This window comes from Oncorhynchus mykiss, chromosome 16, assembly GCF_013265735.2.
Source record: "Oncorhynchus mykiss isolate Arlee chromosome 16, USDA_OmykA_1.1, whole genome shotgun sequence".
Classification (NCBI taxonomy): domain Eukaryota; kingdom Metazoa; phylum Chordata; class Actinopteri; order Salmoniformes; family Salmonidae; genus Oncorhynchus; species Oncorhynchus mykiss.
The window spans coordinates 17047594-17072087 of NC_048580.1; the positions used below are offsets into that span (position 1 = coordinate 17047594).

At 44.9% G+C, this 24494-nt stretch overlaps 1 protein-coding gene across 26 annotated transcripts in view; it reads left to right on the forward strand.

The window, feature by feature from the left end:
• Positions 1-17925, forward strand: part of LOC110491462 (transcription factor 7-like 2) — a 112083-nt gene extending 94158 nt beyond the window's left edge. For 3 of the 26 annotated variants that reach the window (XM_036946317.1, XM_036946327.1, XM_036946337.1), the window contains 9 exons: positions 759-861; positions 2133-2207; positions 7309-7446; positions 7613-7799; positions 8316-8423; positions 9035-9098; positions 9885-9935; positions 11156-11228; positions 16916-17925. In XM_036946317.1, coding sequence (XP_036802212.1) covers positions 759-861; positions 2133-2207; positions 7309-7446; positions 7613-7799; positions 8316-8423; positions 9035-9098; positions 9885-9935; positions 11156-11228; positions 16916-17378 — 1262 coding nt within the window. In that variant the 3' untranslated portion in view covers positions 17379-17925. Of the gene's footprint in view, positions 1-758; positions 862-2132; positions 2208-7308; positions 7447-7612; positions 7800-8315; positions 8424-9034; positions 9099-9884; positions 9936-11155; positions 11233-11734; positions 11808-12435; positions 12498-16915 lie in introns of those variants that run through there. The other 23 variants (XM_036946326.1, XM_036946331.1, XM_036946342.1 and 20 more) reach the window with 20 other exon arrangements.
• Positions 17926-24494: the final 6569 nt, after the last annotated feature.

A 24494-nucleotide genomic window follows, 5' to 3' on the forward strand; every position in this document is an offset into this window, starting at 1 on the left:
GAAGATGAATAGTGGAACATAAACACTTGTGCTAAAGAGAAGCAGGAGACCAAGGGCCCCTATTTATAACACCTACTTCATAATGGCATAGGCATGTCATAACAGGTGTCATAGACAGTCATAAGAGCCGGTGTCAGTTGAAGACATCTAGGCTAATACAACATGTAACACGGGACATTGGGTAAGCCGACAAGCTATGAAACAAGCTGTTCATGAATAACACGAAGAGACGGTTGTAACATCACTTCATTCATGCTTACGACAGTCAGATAACTTGCTGGGTCAGACCCGGTTTATTCTAGAGTTAAGCTCTACCTGCAGCCCTCTAAAGGAACAGATGTCAATTTCATCTGTATGAGACTGTACACATCGTTTGTTATGTTAGCTTCTAAACCTCAATTATCACACGTTGTTAATCCTCTCATTCAATAGGAGACTAATGTGACAGGATCATGTTGGGGTAGTCCCCCCCCCCCCCCCCTCTTTCTTTCTCTCGGTCTCTCTCAACATGTTATGCCACCGTACCGCCTGACTCGGAACAGCTTTGATCAGGACGTGTGATTTACCACTGCGAACATGCGGGCGCAACCGCACCTCCTCCTCCCTACCCACCCAGCTTTCAGTGATGTTGACTTTGTTCAATTGTGAAACTCACAAAGGATTCATTTAACACTGACTTTTTGGTTGTGGGGGCTGCGATGTTGGGAACAATTTGATAACTGTTTGCCCCTTTACCCTTTCTCTCTCTTTCTCTCCAGGAATTCCAAGGCCTCCACAACACCCAGACATATCTCCCTATTACCCTCTCTCACCTGGTGCTGTAGGCCAGATCCCCCATCCGCTAGGGTGGTTAGTACCACAGTAAGCCACTTTTTATTACTCTCCTTAATGACCCGTGCCTTAAATGTACGTAGTTCTGTCCTTGAGCTGTTCTTGTCTGTTGATGTTCTGTATTATGTCATGTTTCCTGTTTTGTGTTGGACCCCAGGAAGAGTAGCTGCTGCTTTTGCCACAGCTAATGGGGATCCTAATAAAATACCAAACACCTGTCATTAAGCATGTTGTACTACTCCAAGCATGCGCTGGTGTTGTTTGTAACTATGTCTAGATGTAGATTAAGAGCATTGAGTTCTGCAGTACCTTACGTTGTAAAATCAGCATCTCTAATGTAACGTAAACGTATAACGTATAACGTAAAATAGTTATCGGTCAGAGGCCATGTCTTCTGGTTTGTTGTGTATGCTAATATAGCTTGGTTTCAGTATTTTCCAGACTGGTAACATCATAAGCAGAGTGCATAGGGAAAGCTCTGTATCCACTTATCTCAAACGGGGTCCTCTCAATTTTGATCAGGCACTGATTTGACTCCTAGCTGACCACATTGCAGAGAGAATGGCTAAGTCTCCCTCTCTACTGCTGTCTCCAGTTTATACATTCAAGCAATGGACTGACTCATGGGCCACAGAAGCACACTGTGGTTTCCTAAACCCCCCTCCAACCCCAACTTTGTGTCGAATGCTATTTTGCATGTCTCTGTATTGTCCAATTAGAGCAATGAACCGTGATTGCCCGTATTTTACCCACAATCCCACATGGGGGCTATCCCTGGGTGACTCTTGTCAACACTTGTTAATATGACAAAAGGCTACAAATTAAGCTCTGTTAATTTAATGTTTTCTCACCGCGATCTAAATACCGGGAGAGGTCCCGAGCGCAGCCGCGGCACCCTTTCATTTGCTGCACTTTATTTTGGTATAAATTTACATTCATTATTGTTTGTCTTTAGATGTGTAGACCTCAATTAGCGTGATGGCTCCATTAAAGAGTTGCGCTTCGTCTTTAATTATCACAACAAAACACCTACTTCCAGCTCGGGGAGGAAGGGGCCCCCTCTCCGTCGACACCGAGCGAAGGGTTATGAAATTTAATTAGCCATTCGTATCAGATTTGTGGTATTCAAATTGTTTGGAGTTTGCCTCTCCTTTGATCCACACTCTGCAATCCCCTAGATTTTAGTCCTGATCAAATGAGAATAAAGAGGCCTGCGATCAGGGAGACGGAGAGGGCTTTACCTCCTCTACTTCCATCAACCATGTTTCTTTACCTCCCTCTCTTCTTTGTCCTTCTCCTAGGCAAGGTCAACCTGTTTACCAAGGTTTTAGGCACCCCTACCCGACTGCGCTCACTGTCAACGCATCCATGCAAAGGTGAGTTGAGCCTTGGGAGATAAACACACACACACACACACACACACACACACACACACACACAGGAGGAGGCTGTGACGCGGAGAGTGCAGCCTCCCGTCTCCACGCTCAAAAGGCCAATCCTCCAGTGTCCCCCACTAATGTGTTGAAATATTAATTATATGTATCACTTTCGAGCTAATGAGGCCCCTGAAGAACATTTACCCTAGCTGCATGTCAGGCACATCTGTAATGGACGGGTTATGTCCTTGCTGCTAGTTTTTAAACAACCAGACACGTTGATATGTAAACGTCTATACACTTAAAAAGAGAGAATGATGCATGCTGGAGCTTGACCCTTGGTTAGTTCTTTGTTGGGCCCATTAGGGTCCAGCTCAAAGGGAGGGCTCTGGACACAAGTGAACTGCGGGGGGGGGGGGGCACAAATGTTTGTTGTTGTGTTCTTTTTTTAACTGGGCCTGGTTCCCCCGGGGACTGTGCTATACTACTCTGCATTGTTGTTGCTGCATTATGTGTTTTGAACTGAGCCTCATTCTCCCAATACTCTGTATTGTATGGAATGTGGGAAGAGTTAACTGTGGATGACAAGTACCCCATGATTTGTGTGGCTGCTCTTTCCCCATGTCCCTCTCCCCCAGCCCAGAGCAGTATTCACAGGCGTTTCAGTGCAGGCAGCTAGAGAGTTTGGAACTAGGAACCAGGCCAAACTTCAGCTTTATTACAGGCTGATTGGAAAAGCAGCTCCTGAGGGTCGACTGTTCAAACCTCTGTGACGTTGATGGATAAGTGTGAGCGAGGGAGGAAAGGAGAGAGAGGGAGGCCTCGAATGGGGTATAGCAAGGTTAATGTTGTGAAATAGTACCTCACGCCCTTAGTGTTTCGACATTGAACACGTTTCGTGTGCACTCGGGTTCCTCATCTCTCTGCTTTTAATTAAAAGCAGAATAGCACATTCACACTGTTAAAAAAAGAGGATATGTTAGCCAATAGTTTGTCCTCTTTCTTGGTTAGCCTTACATTGAACATGTATATCTTCACGTCTTCACAAACACTTACGCATTTAGGTTGATAGTTTCCATCATCACCTTGATCCAGACAAGCTCATGGCTTTAGTAACTGTTCACTGTAACACAGGCTGGTTATAGCAGGGTTATTAGAAAGGCTCTCATTTATAATCGCTACCCATCTATTGGATCCCTCTTCCACTCCCAGCGACTCCCTTAAAGCAGACGTTTCTCCCCAGCCCAGCCCTGGTTGCCCTGCTGTCCGGTGCAGTCAGGGTGTGTCTGGCAGGGTGTGTCTGGTTTCTGGTAGAGCCGGGCAGCCAGACTAACCGAGGTCTGGCAACGTCTAGTGGACCTGTGCTTTAAGTGACAGCTAATTCAGCTCTAATGACGGTCTTTACATTGTGATCATCTTATTTCCAGCGAGGCTAATTGAATCTGCTGGATGGGGGCTAGGGGGATTGGCTGTGGGGCTGGGGAGAGCTAATGCATTCTGATGAGACCTAATTGAATTAGCATAGCTGAATAGGTGGAGGTCTCCGTCTCTGGAGAAAGGGGATTTAGCACGTCCATGTTAAAACTGCAATGGGGGATTTGACAAAAAAAAATATGGCCATTTGGGTTGTCAAAGGGGTAGATAAATGGTGCAGAGTTGAAAGGTTTGGATAATTGTGTATATGACAGGGTTTCGGAAGCAAAACAATGTAAACAGAATTAGAGAATTGTGTCTTGGCTTTTAAAGGGCTTGCTTAAATATGCCTCAAGACATCCAGTAGTCATGAAGTCCAGTCCATGTCTAATAATCAAATCATATTTTATTGGTCACATACACATATTTATCAGATGTAGCGAAATGCTTGTGTTCCTAGCTCCAACAGTGCAGTAATATATATATATATATATAATTTTTTTAAAATATTATTTTTTACCCCTTTTTCTCCCCAATTTCATGGTATCTATTTGGTAGTTAAAGTCTTGTCTCATCGCTGCAACTGGACTGGGGAGAGGCGAAAGTAAAGAGCCGTGCGTCCTCTGAAACACAACCCAACCAAGCGGGTTGCCCACTTAACCCAATGCCCACTTAACCCGGAAGCCAGCCGCACCAATGTGTTGGAGGAAACACCTGGCGACTGTGTCAGCGTGCGCTGCGCCCAGCCCGCCACAGGAGTCGCTAGTGTGCTTTGGGACAAGGACATCCCTGACGGCCAAGCTCTCCCCTAACCCGGACGACGCTGGGCCAATTGTGCGCCACCCTATAGAACTCCTGGTCACGGCCTGCTGCGACAGAGCCTGGACTCGAACCAGGACCTCTAGTGACACAGCTAGCACTGTGATGCAGTGTCTTAGACCACTGCGCCACTCGGGATGCCCAGTGCAGTAATATTTAACAATTACATGAGGCCTGAGTGATTGAGATGTCCTGGTCCTGTATTTCACTGGGTAGCCAGATCTTAACAAGAGAACAATCCCCTAGTGCCACATACCGGCCCGATTAGGATGCAGAGGGTGAGTCTCACTTTCGTACATTGCACCCCCTCAATGAGCACCCAGGACCTGTTAAAAAAGACATTCTCTGGAGGAAAAAAGGCGAGCAGGAGAGAGCAGAGTCAGTGGATGGAGCAAATGAAAATACATGATTTGAATAATGGGGTTGGAGCCATACAGGTCCTTCATATCTGGCAGGCCTGTGTGTGACACATGGGAGGAAGTGTAGGCCTCTCGCCCCCTGCCCTTTGATATGTTCCTCCCTCACTCCTATCTCTCTCTCTCTCTCTCCCTTCCTCACTCGCTACCTCTCAGACTTGTTTTTTTTTCTGCGGAAGGGAAGGTGCGCTGGGGCGAGTCATTATACATTAACCAGGCACGGGGATACCGCCTCGCATTGGCAATTAAATGGCCCTGGCTGACACTGGGCCTCTGTTACAGCCAATGACCCACTCCCATCCCTGTCTTTCAGATTGAGACGTAGGAGCCTGGGGGTTGGGGGCTCCCTCTCTCTATCTCTCTCCCCCTCTGTTGGCTAAATTGGGCCACGATGCTGTTCTGTGCTGATGAGGCTGGATGATGCCCCCGCACATCAAAGGGATGGCCGTCATGTTTAAACCATAACCTGGGCCGCGCGGTGGCAGCTGGAGGGAGGGAGGGAGGGAGGGAGGGAGGGAGGGAGGGAGGGAGGGAGGGAGGGAGGGAGGGAGGGAGGGAGGGAGGGAGGGAGGGAGGGAGGGAGGGAGGGAGGGAGGGGACAGGAAGGTGGAGGAAAGTAGAGAAGGAAGAACATATATATTTTTTTTAAATGCACAAAGAAAGGGAGAAGGAAGGAAAAAGAGAGAGAGTAAGGGAAATGCAGCGGCCTAATGATGGCTGATCTGCAGCCACTGTCCCCTCAGCAGATGACATGGCACAAACACAAACGTGTCAGTGATGAAGAGAGGAGAAGGGAGGAGAGAAGAGCAGCAGGAGCGAGAGAGAGAGAGAGAGAAGAGCAGCAGCGGGAGAGAGAGAGAAAACACACTCCCCAGAGATCGCCTGCAACAGAAACTAGTTGTTCCTGGCGACCTGATGCTCATCATTATATTCTGGCTCCAAGCCATGCAGCCAGACACATCCAGATAATGAGCTGTTAAAGAAGAAAAATAATAAATTATTCCTCCTTTTTCCCCCTCCTTCATCCTCCACTCTTTTTCTACGATTTGTGTACGGTCATGCGTAGCTGGGGCATATATATACTCTACACTCACATTCAAATAATCTTACATAGACATAATTACTCTCACTCACTCATCACACACACAATTGTGTTGCTCATTGCTTTGTGAAGTGAATCCATATATGCGGAGTCAGTGCCCTCAATCAGTGTAGCTAATGATACTGGTGTTACGAAGATGTCGAGTAGGGGGATAAAGAATAACACCATTAGTAATCCAGATCTAGCATGAGGCCCAATGGAATATAGCAATGAGGCCCAGTGGAATATAGCAATGAGGCCCAATGGATTCTAGAATGAGGCCCAGTGGAATCTAGCAATGAGGCCCAATGGAATCTAGAATGAGGCCCAGTGGAATCTAGCATGAGTCCCAATGGAATCTAGAATGAGGCCCAGTGGAATATAGCAATGAGGCCCAATGGAATCTAGAATGAGGCCCAGTAGAATCTAGCAATGAGGCCCAATGGAATCTAGAATGAGGCCAAGTGGAATCTAGCATGAGGCCCAATGGAATCTAGAATGAGGCCCAATGGAATCTAGAATGAGGCCCAATGGAATCTAGAATGAGGCCCAGTGGAATCTAGCATGAGGCCCAAAGGAATCTGGAATGAGGCCCAGTGGAATCTAGCATGATGCCCAATGGAATCTAGCATGAGGCCCAGTGGAATCTAGCACGAGGCCCAATGGAATAGGCCTAACACAGAAAAAGGTGCCTTGCCCATGGTTAACGCTAAGGCCTAGGAGCTGAAGATGTTTAAACATGACCTCAGTTTTGACATCAGCTTACACCACAGATTGGCATAAGACCCCACATACCTGTAGTTTGCCACATTGCAAAGGGGCCAAGATATCCTGGAACTTGTATTTGTCATCCACAGTCCGGAGAAGAGTGGCAGCACTACACACTGACTTGCCATTGGAGGAAGACACTATTTTGGCTCAGCTATAGAAGCATGTGAGGACTTGTTAAAGCCTATTAGAGTTGAAGTGTCTGTATGGGCCATTTTGGCAGAAAATGACTGTCCTGTCCTTCCATTTGAAACTCTTCCCACTTCAAAACAAAACAGCTCTCATTTTTAAAATGAATATTATGAAATATGACTCGTGATGTTTAGTGTGTGTGTGTACTGGGTAACTGTTTCCATGTGATCGTGAGATACAAATTCTGTGAAACTCATGGACCGAATCCTTTCTTGATATACGCGAGCGAAACTCAAGCTTTTGTGTAAGTCATGCATTGAATCTCAATGACAGATTTGCACAAAAATCCAACTTTCCCGCTCGAACCTCAAGTTAGGATTCGGCCCTATACGAGGAGCATACTCTGTCTCTGTTTGTGTCTACATGTGTCCATCTTCCATTTCACACGTGTCCACTCTGACGATTTACACAGTTTTCTGTCCTCCAGGTTCCCTCACCACATGGTCCCCCCTCATCACAGTTTGCACCAGACCGGCATCCCCCACCCCGCCATCGTCACGCCCAACGTCAAGCAAGAGTCCTCCCACAGCGACATCGGCCTCAACAGCTCGTGAGTACACACATCTGCACACACACACACACTCACCTCTGCTTATTTTTTACCATTGTAAACTAAACGGCAGTAGAGGAAAGCTTGGCACTGGTGTTGTTGTTCTAAATTCTACCATTACAATAAGCTGTTTAATACCAATTCTGGGTATTTGCCAACCATACAGTACTATACTGTACACACTCCACAGGAAACACCAGGACTCGAAAAAGGAGGACGAGAAGAAGAAGCAGCCCCACATCAAGAAGCCGCTGAACGCCTTTATGCTCTACATGAAGGAGATGAGGGCCAAGGTGGTGGCCGAGTGCACATTGAAAGAGAGCGCCGCCATTAACCAGATACTGGGACGAAGGGTGAGAGAGAGAGAGAGAGAGAGAGAGAGAGAGAGAGAGAGAGAGAGAGAGAGATGGCACCGCCATAGACACAGACTCGCTCATTTTACACATACAGCTTGGTAACTCCCTGTACAAGGGACTATGCATAGGGCAGGTAGCCTAGCGGTTAAGAGCGTTCGGCCAGTACACCAAAAGGTTGCTGGTTCGAATCCCTGAGCTGACTAAGTGAGAAATCTGTCGATGTGCTCTTGAGCAAGGCCCTTAACCATACTTTCTCTGGATAAGTGTCTTCTAAATGAATAAAATGTCAAATGAAAATATCCACCCCACACCCTGTATGGTTTAGTTGACTATAGTCCTGCTACTGGGTCTGGTAGACAAAGGCAACATGTCTTAGTTTGTCTCTACTTCTCACTGCTCTTGACTGAACACTGTCTTCTTCTACTGTTGACACTTTTTGCACTCTTCTCTTTCTATTATGTCCTTCCCCCTGTCCTCCCCTCCCTCTCTCTCTTTCCACGTGTCCGTCTGTAGTGGCACGCCCTAACGCGAGAGGAGCAGGCGAAATACTACGAGCTGGCCAGGAAAGAGCGACAGCTTCACATGCAGCTCTACCCCGGCTGGTCTGCACGAGATAACTATGTAAGTTTTTAAGTTTTCAACACGTACCTCCTGTACTTCTCCTCTCCACAAGGACGTGTGTCTGGGATGAGTGCTCTTACTGTTCCGTCTGAGCTGAGAGCTCACCTCGCTAGCAATGCCTGTTGACTGCTTCCCTAGACACCTCAGCCAATGGAATCTACAATATACTTTACAGTAGATTTGCCGGGCTAAATAGAACAGGGTCGAAAGTCCCTGGAATTCTGATGCTGATAGGAAGTTTCTCTCCCAGCGTTTGCTGTGCGTCCAGCAGTTCAGGGGTCATCGTATACCCCTGCAAAGGTCAGGTTGGCCAGTGAAACTTTGACTCCTCTCAGCCTGCACAAAGCATTCTGCAAATCTGACTCCCTCGCGAGAAACCAACAAAGCCTCTACGATGGTCACTAAACGAGAGGAAAACAAGTCAAAAGATACAGAAAGGGAGAAGAGGGGAAATTCTGCAATGTCTTGTAGTGGCAGTTAAAACTGGCGGGCAGAGAAAGAGTTTAGAGAATGAATGAATAAACGAACAGAAAGATGGGCCCGTTTTCATTTCACGTGTCAGGTCCTCTGCAATATAATAACTAAGGTTCCTGTCTATTTCTCTTGTTTTGGCGGCTAACCAACAGGGCAAGAAGAAGAAGAGGAAACGGGATAAGCAGCCAGGAGAGGGCAATGGTAAGTGAGCGGCAGTTCTCTCTCCTGTTAGGAGACCCTTCATGTGTTCAGGACTGTGTGACATCGTGCACTATAATAGTCCAGCCCGTTTTTTCCCCCCCTCTCTACTGCTTTTTATTTTATTTCTGTGTTGACGTGCTCGTTTTTTTTCTACAACATAGTTATGCTACACGTAATGCAATATTTAAATGGTAGACTTGCTTGTTACCCCCTCCTTCCATTCCCCACCTCCTCCCATAGCCTTCCTCAGCTAATAACGTTGAATATGCATGACCCCCTCCCTTCCCCAGCCTCACCCCCCCCACCCCACCCCACACACACACACACTTTGCCCCCCAGCATTTATGAAACGTTGATATGTGTGTTTTGAGAATGTGAAATTGAAGCGTAACGATAGTTATTAACATTAACTTTGCCAGTGTTGTGTGTCTGTGTGTTAGAATGCCTGTGCCCTGCAGATAGACTGTGCTTGTGTGTCTGCGTGTTATAATGCCTGTGCCCTGCAGATAGACTGTGCTTGTGTGTCTGTAACCTGGGCCGCCCCTGCTTGTTTTCATGCATGCTTTTTAATCACCCCGAAAAAGGGGAAAATAATCACCCACTTCTTAAAATTAAGGAGGTTTACTAATTCTATTACTTCTTCATTTGATATTCTTATTATTCACATTCTTCTGATATTCCATACTGTGGGTTGAGAAGGAGAAATGCGGAATATGAAACTGTATTTTACTCTCGTTTACGTGACGATCCCCTCTTGAAGGCCTCTTCATCTGTTCTTTTTTTCAGAACACAGAGAATATTTTCCAAACCCTTGCCTTTCACTCCCTCCGATTACAGGTGCTAATGTCATTTTGAGTCTTAAATTACTCATTTGTTTTTTTTTCTCCTCTCTTTTCAGTTTATTATGTATTTATGCATGTGAAATATATTTGATTTAAAATACATTTTACTTTAAGCTAAATGCAATACTTTGAAGGATGTTATATGCTTTCTTTGCTGCTTTCTTTCTTAAAATGTTTCTTATGTTTATCTATTTGACCATTTTTATTTACACTAGCAAAAGTATGTTTTATTTTTATATACTTACATATTTATTTAATGACGCTTCTGTTTTTAAGCCATTTATTCTAGAACAATCTCTTCCCCATTTGGCCAAATCCATATGTTGTATATATTTCTAGTGGTGGCTGTTAAGTTAACGTAATCTTAATGTTGAGTATGACCCAGAGATTTTACGCCAGTCCGGGTAAACCTCCTTAATCTATTTGCTTCAGTAGCTGTGATTGTGCCTTTGCCTGGGCCAGAATGAGTTGGGCCTATTCCCCTTCTACGCGGTCTCTGCTCAATCTAAGGCCTGGATTCACTCGCCATAGGATTCCTCCTTTAGCCCAGCTGTCACTTTGCTCTACATTGGGATTATTAAGCCACTATGGTAGAAAACTGTGTGCCAGGTGTTTGAATTCAGGTCTAAGCACAGTAGTAGTGCCCTTGCTGCATTCAGTAAGGTTGAACCCTTTAATGCTGTCCCTGGCTGAGACTAACCCAAACTTCCACTTAGTGGAACAGTCAGATACTGCCACCTCTTCCTACCTACCACCTCTAGCCTCTCCTTCTCAAATATGCTGATTAAAAGTAGAACTATGAATGGCACTTGGCAGAAATGTAATCAAGTCTGCATTATTTCCCCCATCATATTCTGCTCCTTTAACAAATACCGATGCTCTTTTTATTGGCTTTAACCTTCTATTAAAGGGGAAATGACTATCCTTTTGTTCCACTTAATCTTTGCGCATTTATGCACTTGTTCTCTTTTTGCTTGCGGTTTGATTACTAACGTCTGAAAGACTAACGGTGTCTTCTGACAGTCCTTTCTGTAAAGACACACTGCATCTTTTTTTAATTAGGGGGGAAATTAGCTAGATATGCCACGATTACGAAGCTCACAGTCTCACTGGTTTCCGTTTTTTTTCTCCTTTATTTCTCTCCTCTTTCTCTTCCCTCCCTTTTTGGTTATTCTTCCTCCTGTCTGCTGGCTTCCCTCCCTGTTGTGGCATCAGACCTGAGCGCTCCTAAGAAGTGTCGAGCGCGCTTTGGGCTCGATCAGCAGAATAACTGGTGTGGCCCGTGCAGGTGTGTATGGTGTGTGCCGGCGTGAACGCCGGGGGCCAGGTGACGGCTGCTCGCTGAGCTGGGACTTACTCCTTCCCTCCCCGCCTCCCACTCTCCTTCCTTCGCCAGGCTGTCGCCACCTCCCGACTCTTCCTCCAACCCAGCCCTGCTAGTCTGGCCTGCCTCTTAGTTGTGTTGGGAACAGGGCTAACAGGGTATGCGTTAATGTCCGTGTGTGTGTGTGTGTTTGTTGGTGTGAGTAGTGTTTGTCTGTACCCAAGTCTAGATTGCAGCATATAGATAGATTTGGGGTTGGGTGGGTCCTATAGGGCATATTCTCATAATGAGGGGCAGGCCTCATCAGACTGGGTCTGAGAGGAGTTGGAGACGCGATGGCCTGGACTGTGTGGAGGAGGTCCCAGTGTTGGCAGCCCAAACCTAAGCCTTGGCTATATGTTGTCTGTCCAATGACGTGTCCATTTTCTGTGTTTTTGTACCGTTTGTGTGTCTACCTCTTTGGCTAACAGATGCAAATGCCCCAAAGAAGTGTCGTGCCTTGTTCGGGCTTGACCAGCTGAGTTTATGGTGCAAACCATGCAGGTATACCCCTGTAGTATCTACGGGAGGACAACCGTAATGACAATCACTTCCTTCTCTTACGTCTTCTCAACACGTCCGTCTAAAACAGATGTGTGTTATGTTTCCTTCAATGTGTTAATTGATGATGCCAACATTCTATCTGTTCCTTCTCCTGATTGGGGGATTTTCTGCTAGAACTTCTCCTATCAGGTCATTTCACTTCTTTTCTTTGGAAACTAGAAGCCCCATCGCAGAAAATGGATTTACTCTCATCATTTGTACTCTATCTCAGCAATTCTAACATTGTAAGGGAAGGTCCTTGTTGCAACATTGAACACAATCACATTTAGGAGAACCTTGGGCCTTTTTGTTGTAATGTCATTTTAAAATGGAACACATGAATGGTTTATGATACTATTCTTCTGGCAAGTTGAAAGGTTGAAATCCATTTTCTATCCAGGCTGTATGAAAGTGCCTGACATCCAAACTGTTTTAAGTGTCTGTCTGAATTGGCCTTCTTGATAACCTTGTCGTGCTAAGGTTTACCCTGCTTCTCAGAGGGCACCAGAGTGACTTTCTTCTATGCCCTCTTCCTCCTTCTCCTCCTCTTCTTCTTCCTCCAAACTCCTCTCCAATAACCCTTAATTAGTCCCTACCTGTTGTCTTTCTGTTCTGACACAAGCAGTCTTTGAATTGGGAATGTTTTCATGGTAGGTATCTGTTTCTGTTAAGTAATATCCTTCTCCGTGTCTGGCTTGCACTGTGTCCCCACCTCTACCCTGACCATTGTGACGCTCCGTTTGATACTCTGCATCACCAGGGTCAACCCAGGGCATGCGACCTATCAATACATTTCATTTTTCTCCTTTTTTTGTTTTCAACATTGACCTGTAGTTATTACGACAGAAAGTCTATCTGGCATTTTGTCATTGCCTCAAAGAAAACAGCTCATAAGATATTGAGTTATCGTGCCAAGTCACTTTTCATGTCCAATTCTAAAGGTGGATTTCATATGGTGTCCAGTTGAAGTCAACATCCAATTCAAGTCCTCCACAAGGCCTGCTGAACTCAATTAGCAATGCTCCACACTCAGCTTCTACTGTAGTGCTGTTCCAGATTGAAAATAAGACGTCAACAGTTGATCACATTGATATACTCGCTGTATTTCCTGGTCTAGTCTGTGAACGTAACGGGTAGATGATGAGTAGGGCAGCAGCGGGGTGTCAGAGGGCCGGGCTTGGAAATAGCCAGGGATAAATCCTGCTTCGTTTAAGGAGCCAAGAGGTTAACAGACCCCACCGGGCTCCATTTCCTGAAAGATGCATCAGGCGTAATTCCCCTGGAGATGGGGAAATCAATATGTTACACAGGCACATACTATCAATCGATATGTCTGTTAAAAAATATATTGATATTAGCTCATTTGTAGCGATTTGACAGGCAGTTAGCACTTCAGCACTGGCAGAGGAAGAGATACAGACTGGCACTGGCAGAGGAAGAGATACAGGCTGGTACTGGCAGAGGAAGAGATACAGACTGGCACTGGCAGAGGAAGAGATACAGGCTGGTACTGGCAGAGGAAGAGATACAAGCTGGTACTGGCAGAGGAAGAGATACAGGCTGGTACTGGCAGAGGAAGAGATACAGACTGGCAGAGGAAGAGATACAGGCTGGTACTGGCAGAGGAAGAGATCCAGACTGGCACTGGCAGAGGAAGAGATACAGGCTGGTACTGGCAGAGGAAGAGATACAGACTGGCAGAGGAAGAGATACAGGCTGGTACTGGCAGAGGAAGAGATCCAGACTGGCACTGGCAGAGGAAGAGATACAGGCTGGTACTGGCAGGAAGAGATACAGGCTGGTACTGGCAGAGGAAGAGATACAGGCTGGTACTGGCAGGAAGAGATACAGGCTGGTACTGGCAGAGGAAGAGATACAGGCTGGCACTGGCAGAGGAAGAGATCCAGACTGGCACTGGCAGAGGAAGAGATACAGGCTGGTACTGGCAGAGGAAGAGATACAGGCTGGTACTGGCAGAGGAAGAGATACAGGCTGGTACTGGCAGAGGAAGAGATACAGGCTGGTACTTGCAGAGGAAGAGATACAGACTGGCACTGGCAGAGGAAGAGATACCGGCTGGCACTGGCAGAGGAAGAGATACAGGCTGGCACTGGCAGAGGAAGAGATACAGGCTGGCACTGGCAGAGGAACAGATGCAGGCTGGCACTGGCAGAGGAAGAGATACAGGCTGGCACTGGCAGAGGAAGAGATACAGACTGGCACTGGCAGAGGAAGAGATACAGGCTGGTACTGGCAGAGGAAGAGATACAGGCTGGCACTGGCAGAGGAAGAGATACAGACTGGCACTGGCAGAGGAAGAGATACAGGCTGGTACTGGCAGAGGAAGAGATACAGGCTGGCACTGGCAGAGGAAGAGATACAGACTGGCACTGGCAGAGGAAGAGATACAGGCTGGTACTGGCAGAGGAAGAGATACAGGCTGGTACTGGCAGAGGAAGAGATACAGGCTGGTACTGGCAGAGGAAGAGATACAGGCTGGCACTGGCAGAGGAAGAGATACAGACTGGCAGAGGAAGAGATACAGACTGGCACTGGCAGAGGAAGAGATACAGGCTGGTACTGGCAGAGGAAGAGATACAGGCTGGCACTGGCAGAGGAACAGATGCAGGCTGGCACTGGCAGTAATAATAGTACCACACAATACTCATACAGGGTCTTTGACAGCCAAGCAGACAACTCCCTTTCTCTTGCTTTTCAGTTGACATTTCTCTGTGGTTTTACTCTTTCTCTTTTGTTGTGTGCTTGTTCTCTTTGTGTAATTGTCAAATCTCACAAGTGCATGCCTTTTTGTCCAGCATGCCATCAGTGTAAGGTATGTGTGGTTGTCAAAATATATATTTTTCTTCCCCACTCTCCCTTTCTCTTCATTCCTCTCTTATCAGTTCTCACTGATCGATCCCCCCCTCTTTTTTCCCATCTCATTCTCTCTCTCACAGTATTTATGTGAACCCTTTACCTGAAGGAGTACAGGCAGGGTATGACTTGACAAACAGGCCTTACCCTTGATTGAACGATAGAACAGAGAAGGCTAGCTGAACCAAAGCATCGTTTCTATCACTCACTTCTGCCCGCCTCCCTCCCTCCCCACCTCCCAATTCTGTTCTTTCTCCTTCTTGCTCATTGTCCCTGTGAGCTAGTAACACAGTCTGAACCACAGTGTATTTGCCCTCGAGGCACGCACAGACCTTGTGATAAGGAGTTGTTGTTGTTGATGGCAGGGTGAAACGAGATGGGTAGAGGCTCCCCCCTCTGTCCATCCTTGCCTCCCTGCACCCCATATGAACATAGCACGTGCACAGCCCCCCCCCCCCCCGCCTCTTGAGTGATAGCTCAGTGCAGTTGCATTGTGGGCCGTTCCACAGAGCAAGATGGGTTGGCTGGAGGCGTGCCAGACAGGGGAGAGTCCTGACCCGAGCAGGAATGCAACCATTATACCGTGACCCTCATACACACGTCTTAGGGGCAGGTGCAGCGTAGTGGGGATCCCCCTAACCTCTTACCTCAACATCTGAACTCTCCCCCCTAAGGAAAGGAGAGACAGAGAGAGAAGTAAGGATAGTGGAGGAAAGAGAGGGGATTCAGGATAGTGGAAGAAAGAGAGAGGGAGAAGTCATGATAATGAAGGGAAGTGAGGAGGGAGGAGAGAGAGAGAGAGAGAAGTCAGGATAATGAAGGGAAGTGAGGGGGGAGGAGAGAGAGGGAGAGAGAAGTCAGGATAATGAAGGGAAGTGAGGAGGGAGGAGAGAGAGAGAAGTCAGGATAATGAAGGGAAGTGAGGAGGGAGGAGAGAGAGAGAAGTCAGGATAATGAAGGGAAGTGAGGAGGGAGGAGAGAGAGAGAAGTCAGGATAGTGGAGGAGAGAGAGAGAGAAGTCAGGATAGTGGTGGAGAGAGAGAGAAGTCAGGATAGTGGAGGAGAGAGAGAAGTCAGGATAGTGGCGGAGAGAAAGAGAGAGAAGTCAGGATAGTGGAGGAGAGAGAGAGAAGTCAGGATAGTGGCGGAGAGAAATAGAGAGAAGTCAGGATAGTGGAGGAGAGGGAGGAGAAAGAGAGAAGTCAGGATAGTGGAGGAGAGAGAGAGAAGTCAGGATAGTGGCGGAGAGAGAGAGAGAAGTCAGGATATTGGAGGAGAGGGAGGAGAGAGAGAGAAGTCGGGATAGTGGAGGAGAGAGAATGAAGTCAGGATAGTGGAGGAGAGAGAGAAGTCAGGATAGTGGTGGAGAGAGAGGAGAGAGAGAGAGAAGTCAGGATAGTGGAGGAGAGGGAGGAGAGAGAGAGAGAAGTCAGGATAGTGGAGGGAAGAGAGGAGGGAGGGGAGAGAGAGAAGTCAGGATAGTGGAGGGAAGAGAGGAGGGAGGGGAGAGAGAGAAGTCAGGATAGTGGAGGGAAGAGAGGAGGGAGGGGAGAGAGAGAAGGTAGGATAGTGGAGGAAAGAGAGGAGGGAGGGGAGAGAGAGAAGTCAGGATAGTGGAGGGAAGAGAGGAGGGAGGGGAGAGAGAGGGAGGACTAGTATCTCGGAAGAGCAGGTTGATCCTGGCAGTAGCTCTTCACCACGGCCAGCTCTTTGGTTGAGTAAAGATCAGAACTCTGTGAGGAAACGTTTAAAAGATGAGGGAAAATAGTAACAATAAAGGAAGTTGTCTTGAGATTCGCCAATAAAACCATTCTTCATTCTTCTTTATTCTTCATCCATTTCTCATCCATCATTTTCATCCTCCTGCTGCCTCTCCTTGTTCATCATCATGTCTGTCTGTTTGGTGTACTGTGTGTATGTCCTGGGAATCTGAGCAGGCCACATGTAGCCTTGATCCTCAGCCAGGCTGTAGTGTTGGCAACCACTTAAATGCACCAGAAAACAACAATAATGTAACGCCCAGAAATAGGTTTTTAGATGTTATCTTTAAGACATTGACGGCATGCATAATGCCAGTGAAACAAGATGGTGCATTTATGTTGACTGCTAAGGCTCGGCTATTGCCCAGCAGATTGTTGTCAGTTCTGGGATGTCCTGCTAAACAAAACCCGTCTTTCTCTGTCCCCCATCTCCAGGAGAAAAAAAAAGTGCATTCGCTACATCCAAGGTGAAGGTAGCTGTGCCAGTCCTCCCTCTTCGGACGGCAGCTTACTAGACTCCCCCCCATCCTCCCCCTCCTCGGTGGCCCCCTCCCCCTCCTCGAAAGAGTCCAGACCTCAGACTGAACAAATGCAACCTCTCTCACTGACTATGAAACCGGCCCACCAGCCTCTCCACTACCCGCACCGGCACCTCCTGCCTGGGCATCCTCCTCCGCCATCTTTGGTTCTGCTGGGAAACTCTGCTGCTGCAGCGGGCAAAACGCCTGGTGCAGCCCACAACGGAGCGCACGGCGACGTCTCGTCCTCGCGGCAGCCGGGCTCCTCGGGCGCCGCCCTGGCCAGGCCCTTGGCAGCATCGCTGTGTCATTCCCGCTCGCTACACCCCAACTCCACGGCCCCTCAGCCTCTGTCGCTCGTTACCAAGTCTATAGAGTAGATCCCTCCTTATTCACTCCTTCCTTACCCTTTTTCTAGCTCTGCACCCTTCATTCTTTTCTCTTTGTTTCGTTCAATCTTTTTTTTCTGTTTCTGTGCCATAAGGCTTTGAAAATGTGTTACTGTTTTATCAAAGTTCACTGGTCAATATTTGACCCATCATTATTGAAAAAATATAAATATTATAATGAAATAATAATCCAATGAGCTGTAGAGTATGGCTTTGTGAATCTGCCAAAATTCTTCTGAACTTCTGTTCTTCTCTTTATTTTGTAGTGTTAAACAGAAAATTGTTATTTAGTTCCACTTAAACGTGTTTCAATGACAGATATAAAGCAAATGGTAGATTACATGACTATTCAATGACCCCTTTTCTTGAAAGAGTTGGTTCTCCTTCATTATTTGTATTAAATACGAGCTTGCGAACCAATCATTGGAGGGTATGAGGATCGTGGAGACACCTCTCTTACTGAGGAACAACTTTAATTGTGATGTTACTTGTTCTTCTTTAAATGTACAGAACTATTTGGTGGGTTGGGGGGGGGGGGGGGGGGGGGGGTTACTGTGTTAATGTGCATCGTTCCATTGCGTTGTCTTTTTTTGGGGGGGGGTTTAACTTTGGGGGTGGAGTCAGGTGGGGTGGGTGGAGTCAGGTGGGGTGGGTGGAGTCAGGTGGGGTGGGTGGGCGGTTGGAAGGGAGATGGGGGGAAGTCTATTGGGGTGGGTGGGCGGTTGGAAGGGAGATGGGGGGAAGTCTATTGGGGTGGGTGGGGGGTTGCGGTATTCAATACAAAATGTCACAACGCTAGGACCAGTAGTATTTATTGCTTTAGAGATTGCTTGTTGTATCTTGTATGTTGTCCATTTTAAAATCTGTTCTTTTTCTTAATACATTGTACAAATATTTTTTTCTTAACGTAAGCAACTATATAAAAACTTTTTTTTTCTTCACTGAAAACCTGAAAACATTTTTTTTTTTTAACATTTTTTTTCTTCACTGAAAACCTGGATTCCACCCCATGTACTGTGTAGATTTCACGAACAGAGGTATGCACAACTTCATTTCAACAAATGCGTCTATAAGCCATTTTACAAAAGAAGAAAATAAACTTGAAACACCAAGGGACAGTGGGTACCGTGTCTTCAGTCGTTTGGGGAAGTGTCTAAAGCCCTTCTTTTTTATTGCACAGTCCCATCTCTACCGGACTGTAGATTTGTGTACAGATTTTCCGTGCCAAATTTTGTGATAATTTTCTCTCCTGCCTCTAATCACGCTGTAGGGGTTTCAGTTTGTGTTCGTTTATTTTCTTTGTCTTTCTTTTTTCATACTTTGCTGTGACGTTACATAGATTGCTATGTATGTAGTATAAATGTTGCTATAACAAATGTGTTTGGTAGCAAATTGTCAAATATACAAATTTAAATTTCAACTGAATAAAAGACAGACATTATACTGTATAAACCCACATGGGCCAAATTATGTATATTATTAGGAGGTTCATAAAAAACTATGAAATAACTACAAAAAAAAATACACAAACTGCCACTTTTAAGTACACTACTACACATAGGTAGATAGAAAAAATAGGCATGTTGATGTTGCAAGAGGCTGTAAAAAAAAAAAAAAAAGCTACAAGAGAATCATCCACTCGGTACCATTGTAGTTGACATGACGCGACTGTAACCTGTCGATTTCTTCTCTGGTTTAATAAGATGCTAATGATGAAAAGTTTTTGAATGTTTCCTTAACGGCTGTGATGTTCCTGTTCTATTTTATGCTCTTTTTTCTTTTCTTTTTGTTCTTCTGTTATTTTAAATGGTTCCAAAACCACGTTTTTGTAATGAATCAATGTTTATGCTGTACAGTCTCTGTAGCATGCAGTTCTGTATTAATAAAAGCGACTTAGTATGTGCAGATCAATCTGTTGTCTTAACTTTTGTGATGGAATATGTGAGGGCAGCAACTCAATGAGAGATTTCACTAGTGTGAAAGGTTCCAAAAGCCGGTTTCCCTGACACAGATTAAGCTTAGTCCTGGACTAAAAAGTATTGTCAAAGTCAATGGAGAATCTATTGAAATAGCTTTTCAGTCCAGGACTAAGCTTAATCTGTGTCTGGGAAACCGCAGTTAAGGGTATGCATCAGTAGCTATGTGTTTGGCAGGGGGGAAAAACGATCATCTTTGCTACTTCCAAGGAAATACTATTTGATTTTGAAAGAAGTACCACGAAAATGATTTGCACCCTTGCATTTCTCTTTATCAAACAAAAAGCAAGTAGAGTTCAATGTAAATGGATCATAAATTTGAGTTAAAGAAGGTTGGCAATGATAAGTGCAGAGGATGTATGTACGTAGTGATAGTGTTGAATAATCTTTGTGAAACTGACCCAAACCCACCTTTAGAGGAGTTGGGTTCCGGCGATGTCATCATAAACAACCCCTCTCATCTGTTTTCACTTAAGTCAATGTGGGACATGGCTCTCTTTAAGATTAGTGTAAACATAGCAGATTTTTTGTAAATAGTGATCGGAAATAATTGACTTTGTATGCATTGCTTCATTAAAGGCAACCTAGAGACGCTAAATTAAATAAGTCCATTTGATTTCAGAGGGTAATACTGTACAGATGTAGGATCTTAATTTGAGGCAGTATGCTACAGCAGGAAAATGATCCTGCAGCAACAGGAAATGTGAATTATGTGGATTATAAGTCATGTTTTTTTTTGTAGGGGTTGATATATTTTTCTTAAAGTAAAATCAAGTCTGCAATTTCTAAATGGAAATTACAAATTTCAGAAGCCTTTTTAAAATTCAAATACAATAAAAGTTTAAAATGTCCTGCATGGCAGGACAGTTATCCTGCAACAGGGTGATCAAATTAAGATCCTATATCTGTAGTTCATCAGTTCGCTACAATAAAGATGGCAAGAAGAAGAGTTGCTTCGTGGGGGATAAGGAGTAGTCACAAAGAGGTGTTGTCAGTTTTGTCCTTTGTCTTCTTCATATAGGACATGGTGGCCACAATTTCCACTGTAAAAAATACAAAAGTCAATGTAAATAAAGTCATATCAGGACATGGTCTTTCTTGCTTCCCTGAGTTTGGTGGTAAAGGTCAACAAAGAATAATACCTTCTAACCATGATATACTCTAATCTCAAATTCAACGTTTTTACCTGAGGTTACAGTGTTTCTCAGTCGCTTTGGTGCATTTCTTAGATCAAAATTGCAATTCTTGATACTACTTGTACAAATTCCAAATCATCTAGTCACTTGTGCACATCATTAAAGCAATTTCTTATTCCTTTGAACAAATTGCAATTGATAATGTACAAGTGTCAGCTTTTTTCCACATTATCAATTGCTCATGTCATGTTGATCAAAATATAGTAGATGGTTCTCTGTTGAATAGTCTTACCCCTCAAAACATCTAGGCATTAGTTCCTTGCATAAGCCATTACATGCACAATTGTTGAACTATTTGTCATAAACTGTCAAGCATAGTTTTACACATTTCTATTAGACCTTTTGTACAAAAACGTGAATTGATTAATCGTGCAGGTGAAATTGACCCTCACTCATGAAGGAATGTAAAGTGTTAGTTCAACCAACAATCAACCAGTTGTCTGAATTGCTCAAAGGTGCATCTCACGAAGAATAAATTGGCAAGCATATATAGACAGACCACAACACAGAGTTGCAATTTTCCAATAATGGATGGACCAGGAAACGAACAGGGTCAACAGCCAAGAGGAGGAAGAAGAGGAGCAAGGATGCGTGGTGGAAGGCAAAACAGAGGCAGAAGAGGAAATAGGCGCATATCTGATGACATAAGGGCCACTGTTGTAGACCATGTTGTCAATCATGGCCTTACAATGGCTGAGGTGGGTCGAAGGGTGCAGCTGAATATTGGGAGATCAACCGTGTCCTCAATAGTTCAATAGTTTCAAAGAGAGAACAGGTATGTCCACCAATGTACAGTGCACTGTTACTGTATATAAGCAGTATACTGTATACTTCCTACAATGCTAAAATGTGTGTTCGCATAGTTTTTGTCTATGTGAAAGTGTGCGATGCATCACTGCATTTTTCCCCACATAGGACTGCAAGATTACCTTAAACCGGTGGCAGAGGACGCCTTTTCACACCTCAACAGGAGGAGGCTATTTGGACCATGGTTCGAGCAAACAATGCCATGAGACTCAGGGAAATACAAAGGACCATTATAGAAGACAACGATGTCTTTGAAAACATCCATACGGTTAGCATCTCAACCATCGACAGGGTGCTGCATAGAAACCAGATGAGTATGAAACAGCTGTACCGTGTCCCATTCCTAAGGAATGAGGACAGAGTTAAGGAGCTACGGTACCAGTATGTACAGCTAAAACATATATCTATGTAACTACTTTACAGCAACATTTTATAGTAATACATAGTACAGTAAGCATAAACTGCACACATTTCCATTGCTGTGGAAGGAACATGCAATATATGTACATTTTATGTCACTCTTCCTTACCAAAACAAATTCAACTGTGTGTTCTGGGATATAGCGTATAATGGAGTTGGAATCAAGTGAACCCTCTCACAACTTTGTATACGTGGATGAGGCTGGCTACAACCTGGCCAAATGCAGAAGGCGGGGTCGGAATATCATCGGTCACAGAGCTACTGTGGATTTGCCAGGCCAACGGGGAGGAAATATCACCATGTGTGCTGCTATTTCAGAGCATGGTGTCCTAACCCATATCCCCCTTATAGGGCCATACAACACCCAGCATCTACTCAACTTTTTAGAGACTCTCTACGGGGCTCTCATCCCTGATGATGCGAGGTGTCTGTTTAGAGAGGATTTGCCAAAGTATGTGGTCATTTGTGATAATGTGAGTTTCCATCGATCAAACATCATAAGGCAATGGTTTGTGACCCACCCGAGGATGCTCATAGAATTCCTCCCACCTTATTCACCATTCCTTAACCCAATTGAGGAGTTATTTTCAGCATGGAGGTGGAAGGTGTACGATCGTCAGCCACACACACAGATGACCCTGCTGGCTGCAATGGACGCAGCATGTGAGGACATCACAGTAGACGCCTGCAGAGGATGGATAAGGCATTCCAAAAGAGTCTTTCCACGTTGCATTGGAAGGGAAAATATCCGGTGTGATGTGGATGAGAATATGTGGGCCGACAGACAGGAACGTCTGGATGTGTAGAGACAGCACAACAGTGCTGCGGGCAAAGTTGTGCCTTAGGGGTGGTTTCCTGTGTTTCTTTCTAATTTAGTTTTTTTTCCTTTGTGCCCCTTGGGTTGTCCAGTCTCTTTCAATCAATAACCCACATACAGTAATATGTAAATAGTACTGTTGAAATTGATATATGCCATAGAAGTGCAGCCTTGTGCATTTTCAATACAGTAACTGTCATTCAAACTGTAGCCTAAGTTTACATCAGGTACTACTGTCAAAGTACACCGTTACATTGACAACATGCCTAAACATTTTGACGACCTTGTTCGTGAACAATGACTCGATGACTTATCATTCTGATGACACTGACATGATCATTGGCATGAATATTTACTTTTGAGAGATGTACTAAGGATTTTTAGTGACTGACTAACTTTAGAAACATATCTATTGTATATTGCAGTATGTACAAATTGTTCTGAGAAATGCACTTATTATTTTGCACATGTTAGGGATGATGTGAGAAATGCACCAAAGCGACTGAGAAAAACTGTAATAAGAACTTTGTCTAGTCGAAGGGGCCTGATTTCTGATAAATAGGATGTCCTTTGTGATCCATCCTATGTATACTTATTGAAACTATACAGCGCTCCAATGAATAAATAAAAGATCATCTTAGATGTCTCACAGACGTGTAAGCAGAGGTCAGAAGAAGAGACTCGCGATAACAGTTTGTCGGCGCCGCTGAGCACTTCTCTCCCAAAGCCGTGTGCATCAATAGTCCCCCATTGTTCTCTACACAGCTCCATTGTGTTCTTCATTCACAAGAGCCGGCGATGTGCTGTGGCACACAATAAACCAAAATATTTTTTTATATATATGCTTTTAAGAAGTGCTTGCGAGGAAATGTGTTTAAAAACACAATAAAATACATCAACAACTTGGCATTGGATGAAACCGCCTAAAATGACTCATTACCACCCTTGGCTTTACCACGACACGATAGGTCAAGAATGATAACTCACACAGCTCAGGTTGAAATGACAACAAAGGAAAATCTTGTTTTGATGAAATAACATTTTCACCGGAGATTCTCTCCTTCTCCAAGTCTCGGGAAGTGGCTTTATTCAGTGATGGCTACGAAGACACAACAAACACGCTTGAACTGCAACTCCAATGGTTCGTTTTTAAAGAGCACATATTTGTTAGGTACCCATGCACAACCAGCAGAGGCTGGTGGGAGGAACTATAGGAGGACAGGCCCATTGTAACGGCTGGAATGGAATAAATGGGACAGAGTTAAACATGTGGTTTCCATATGTTTGATACCGTCAGGTGTCACACCATGACACTGACAGGAAGAGTGGCCTACAGTATATTGTTATGTTTCTCTTATTTATCTCTTTGGTCAATTTCCTTATCATTCAACTCTTCCTCTCTTCCTTCCAGTGTGTAACAGCAAGCTATGTCTAGGCCTACATTAATGACAATATAGTACTGTATTCACTGAATCCTAAGCACTATTTCAAGGATGGGTAACTTTGGTAGGGATGGGGGGGGGCAAAAAAATCTGAACTCATGATTAGAGCTGTGACTGTCACGAAATTTCATCTGTCGCTCTCATGGTAATTGGCTGTTAATTAACATAAACACATTTAGCATCTCCTCGCTTCCACACAAAGCCTACAAGCCACTGATGCTGACTTTTGGAACATCTACATTCTAAAAAGTCGAATAATCCATGTAATATAACCTACAACTTCACAATAAATCCAGGTCTAAAGCATGATGGGAAGAAAATGTAGTCTATATCAGACGAACCGAATAGCATACTCTGAGTTGTCCTTATGTTAGGTCCTGATCTGTGCCAAATGGCTGTGGGCTACACTAGTTCATTTAGCAGACAAGATTTGCTTAGAATTACGTGGC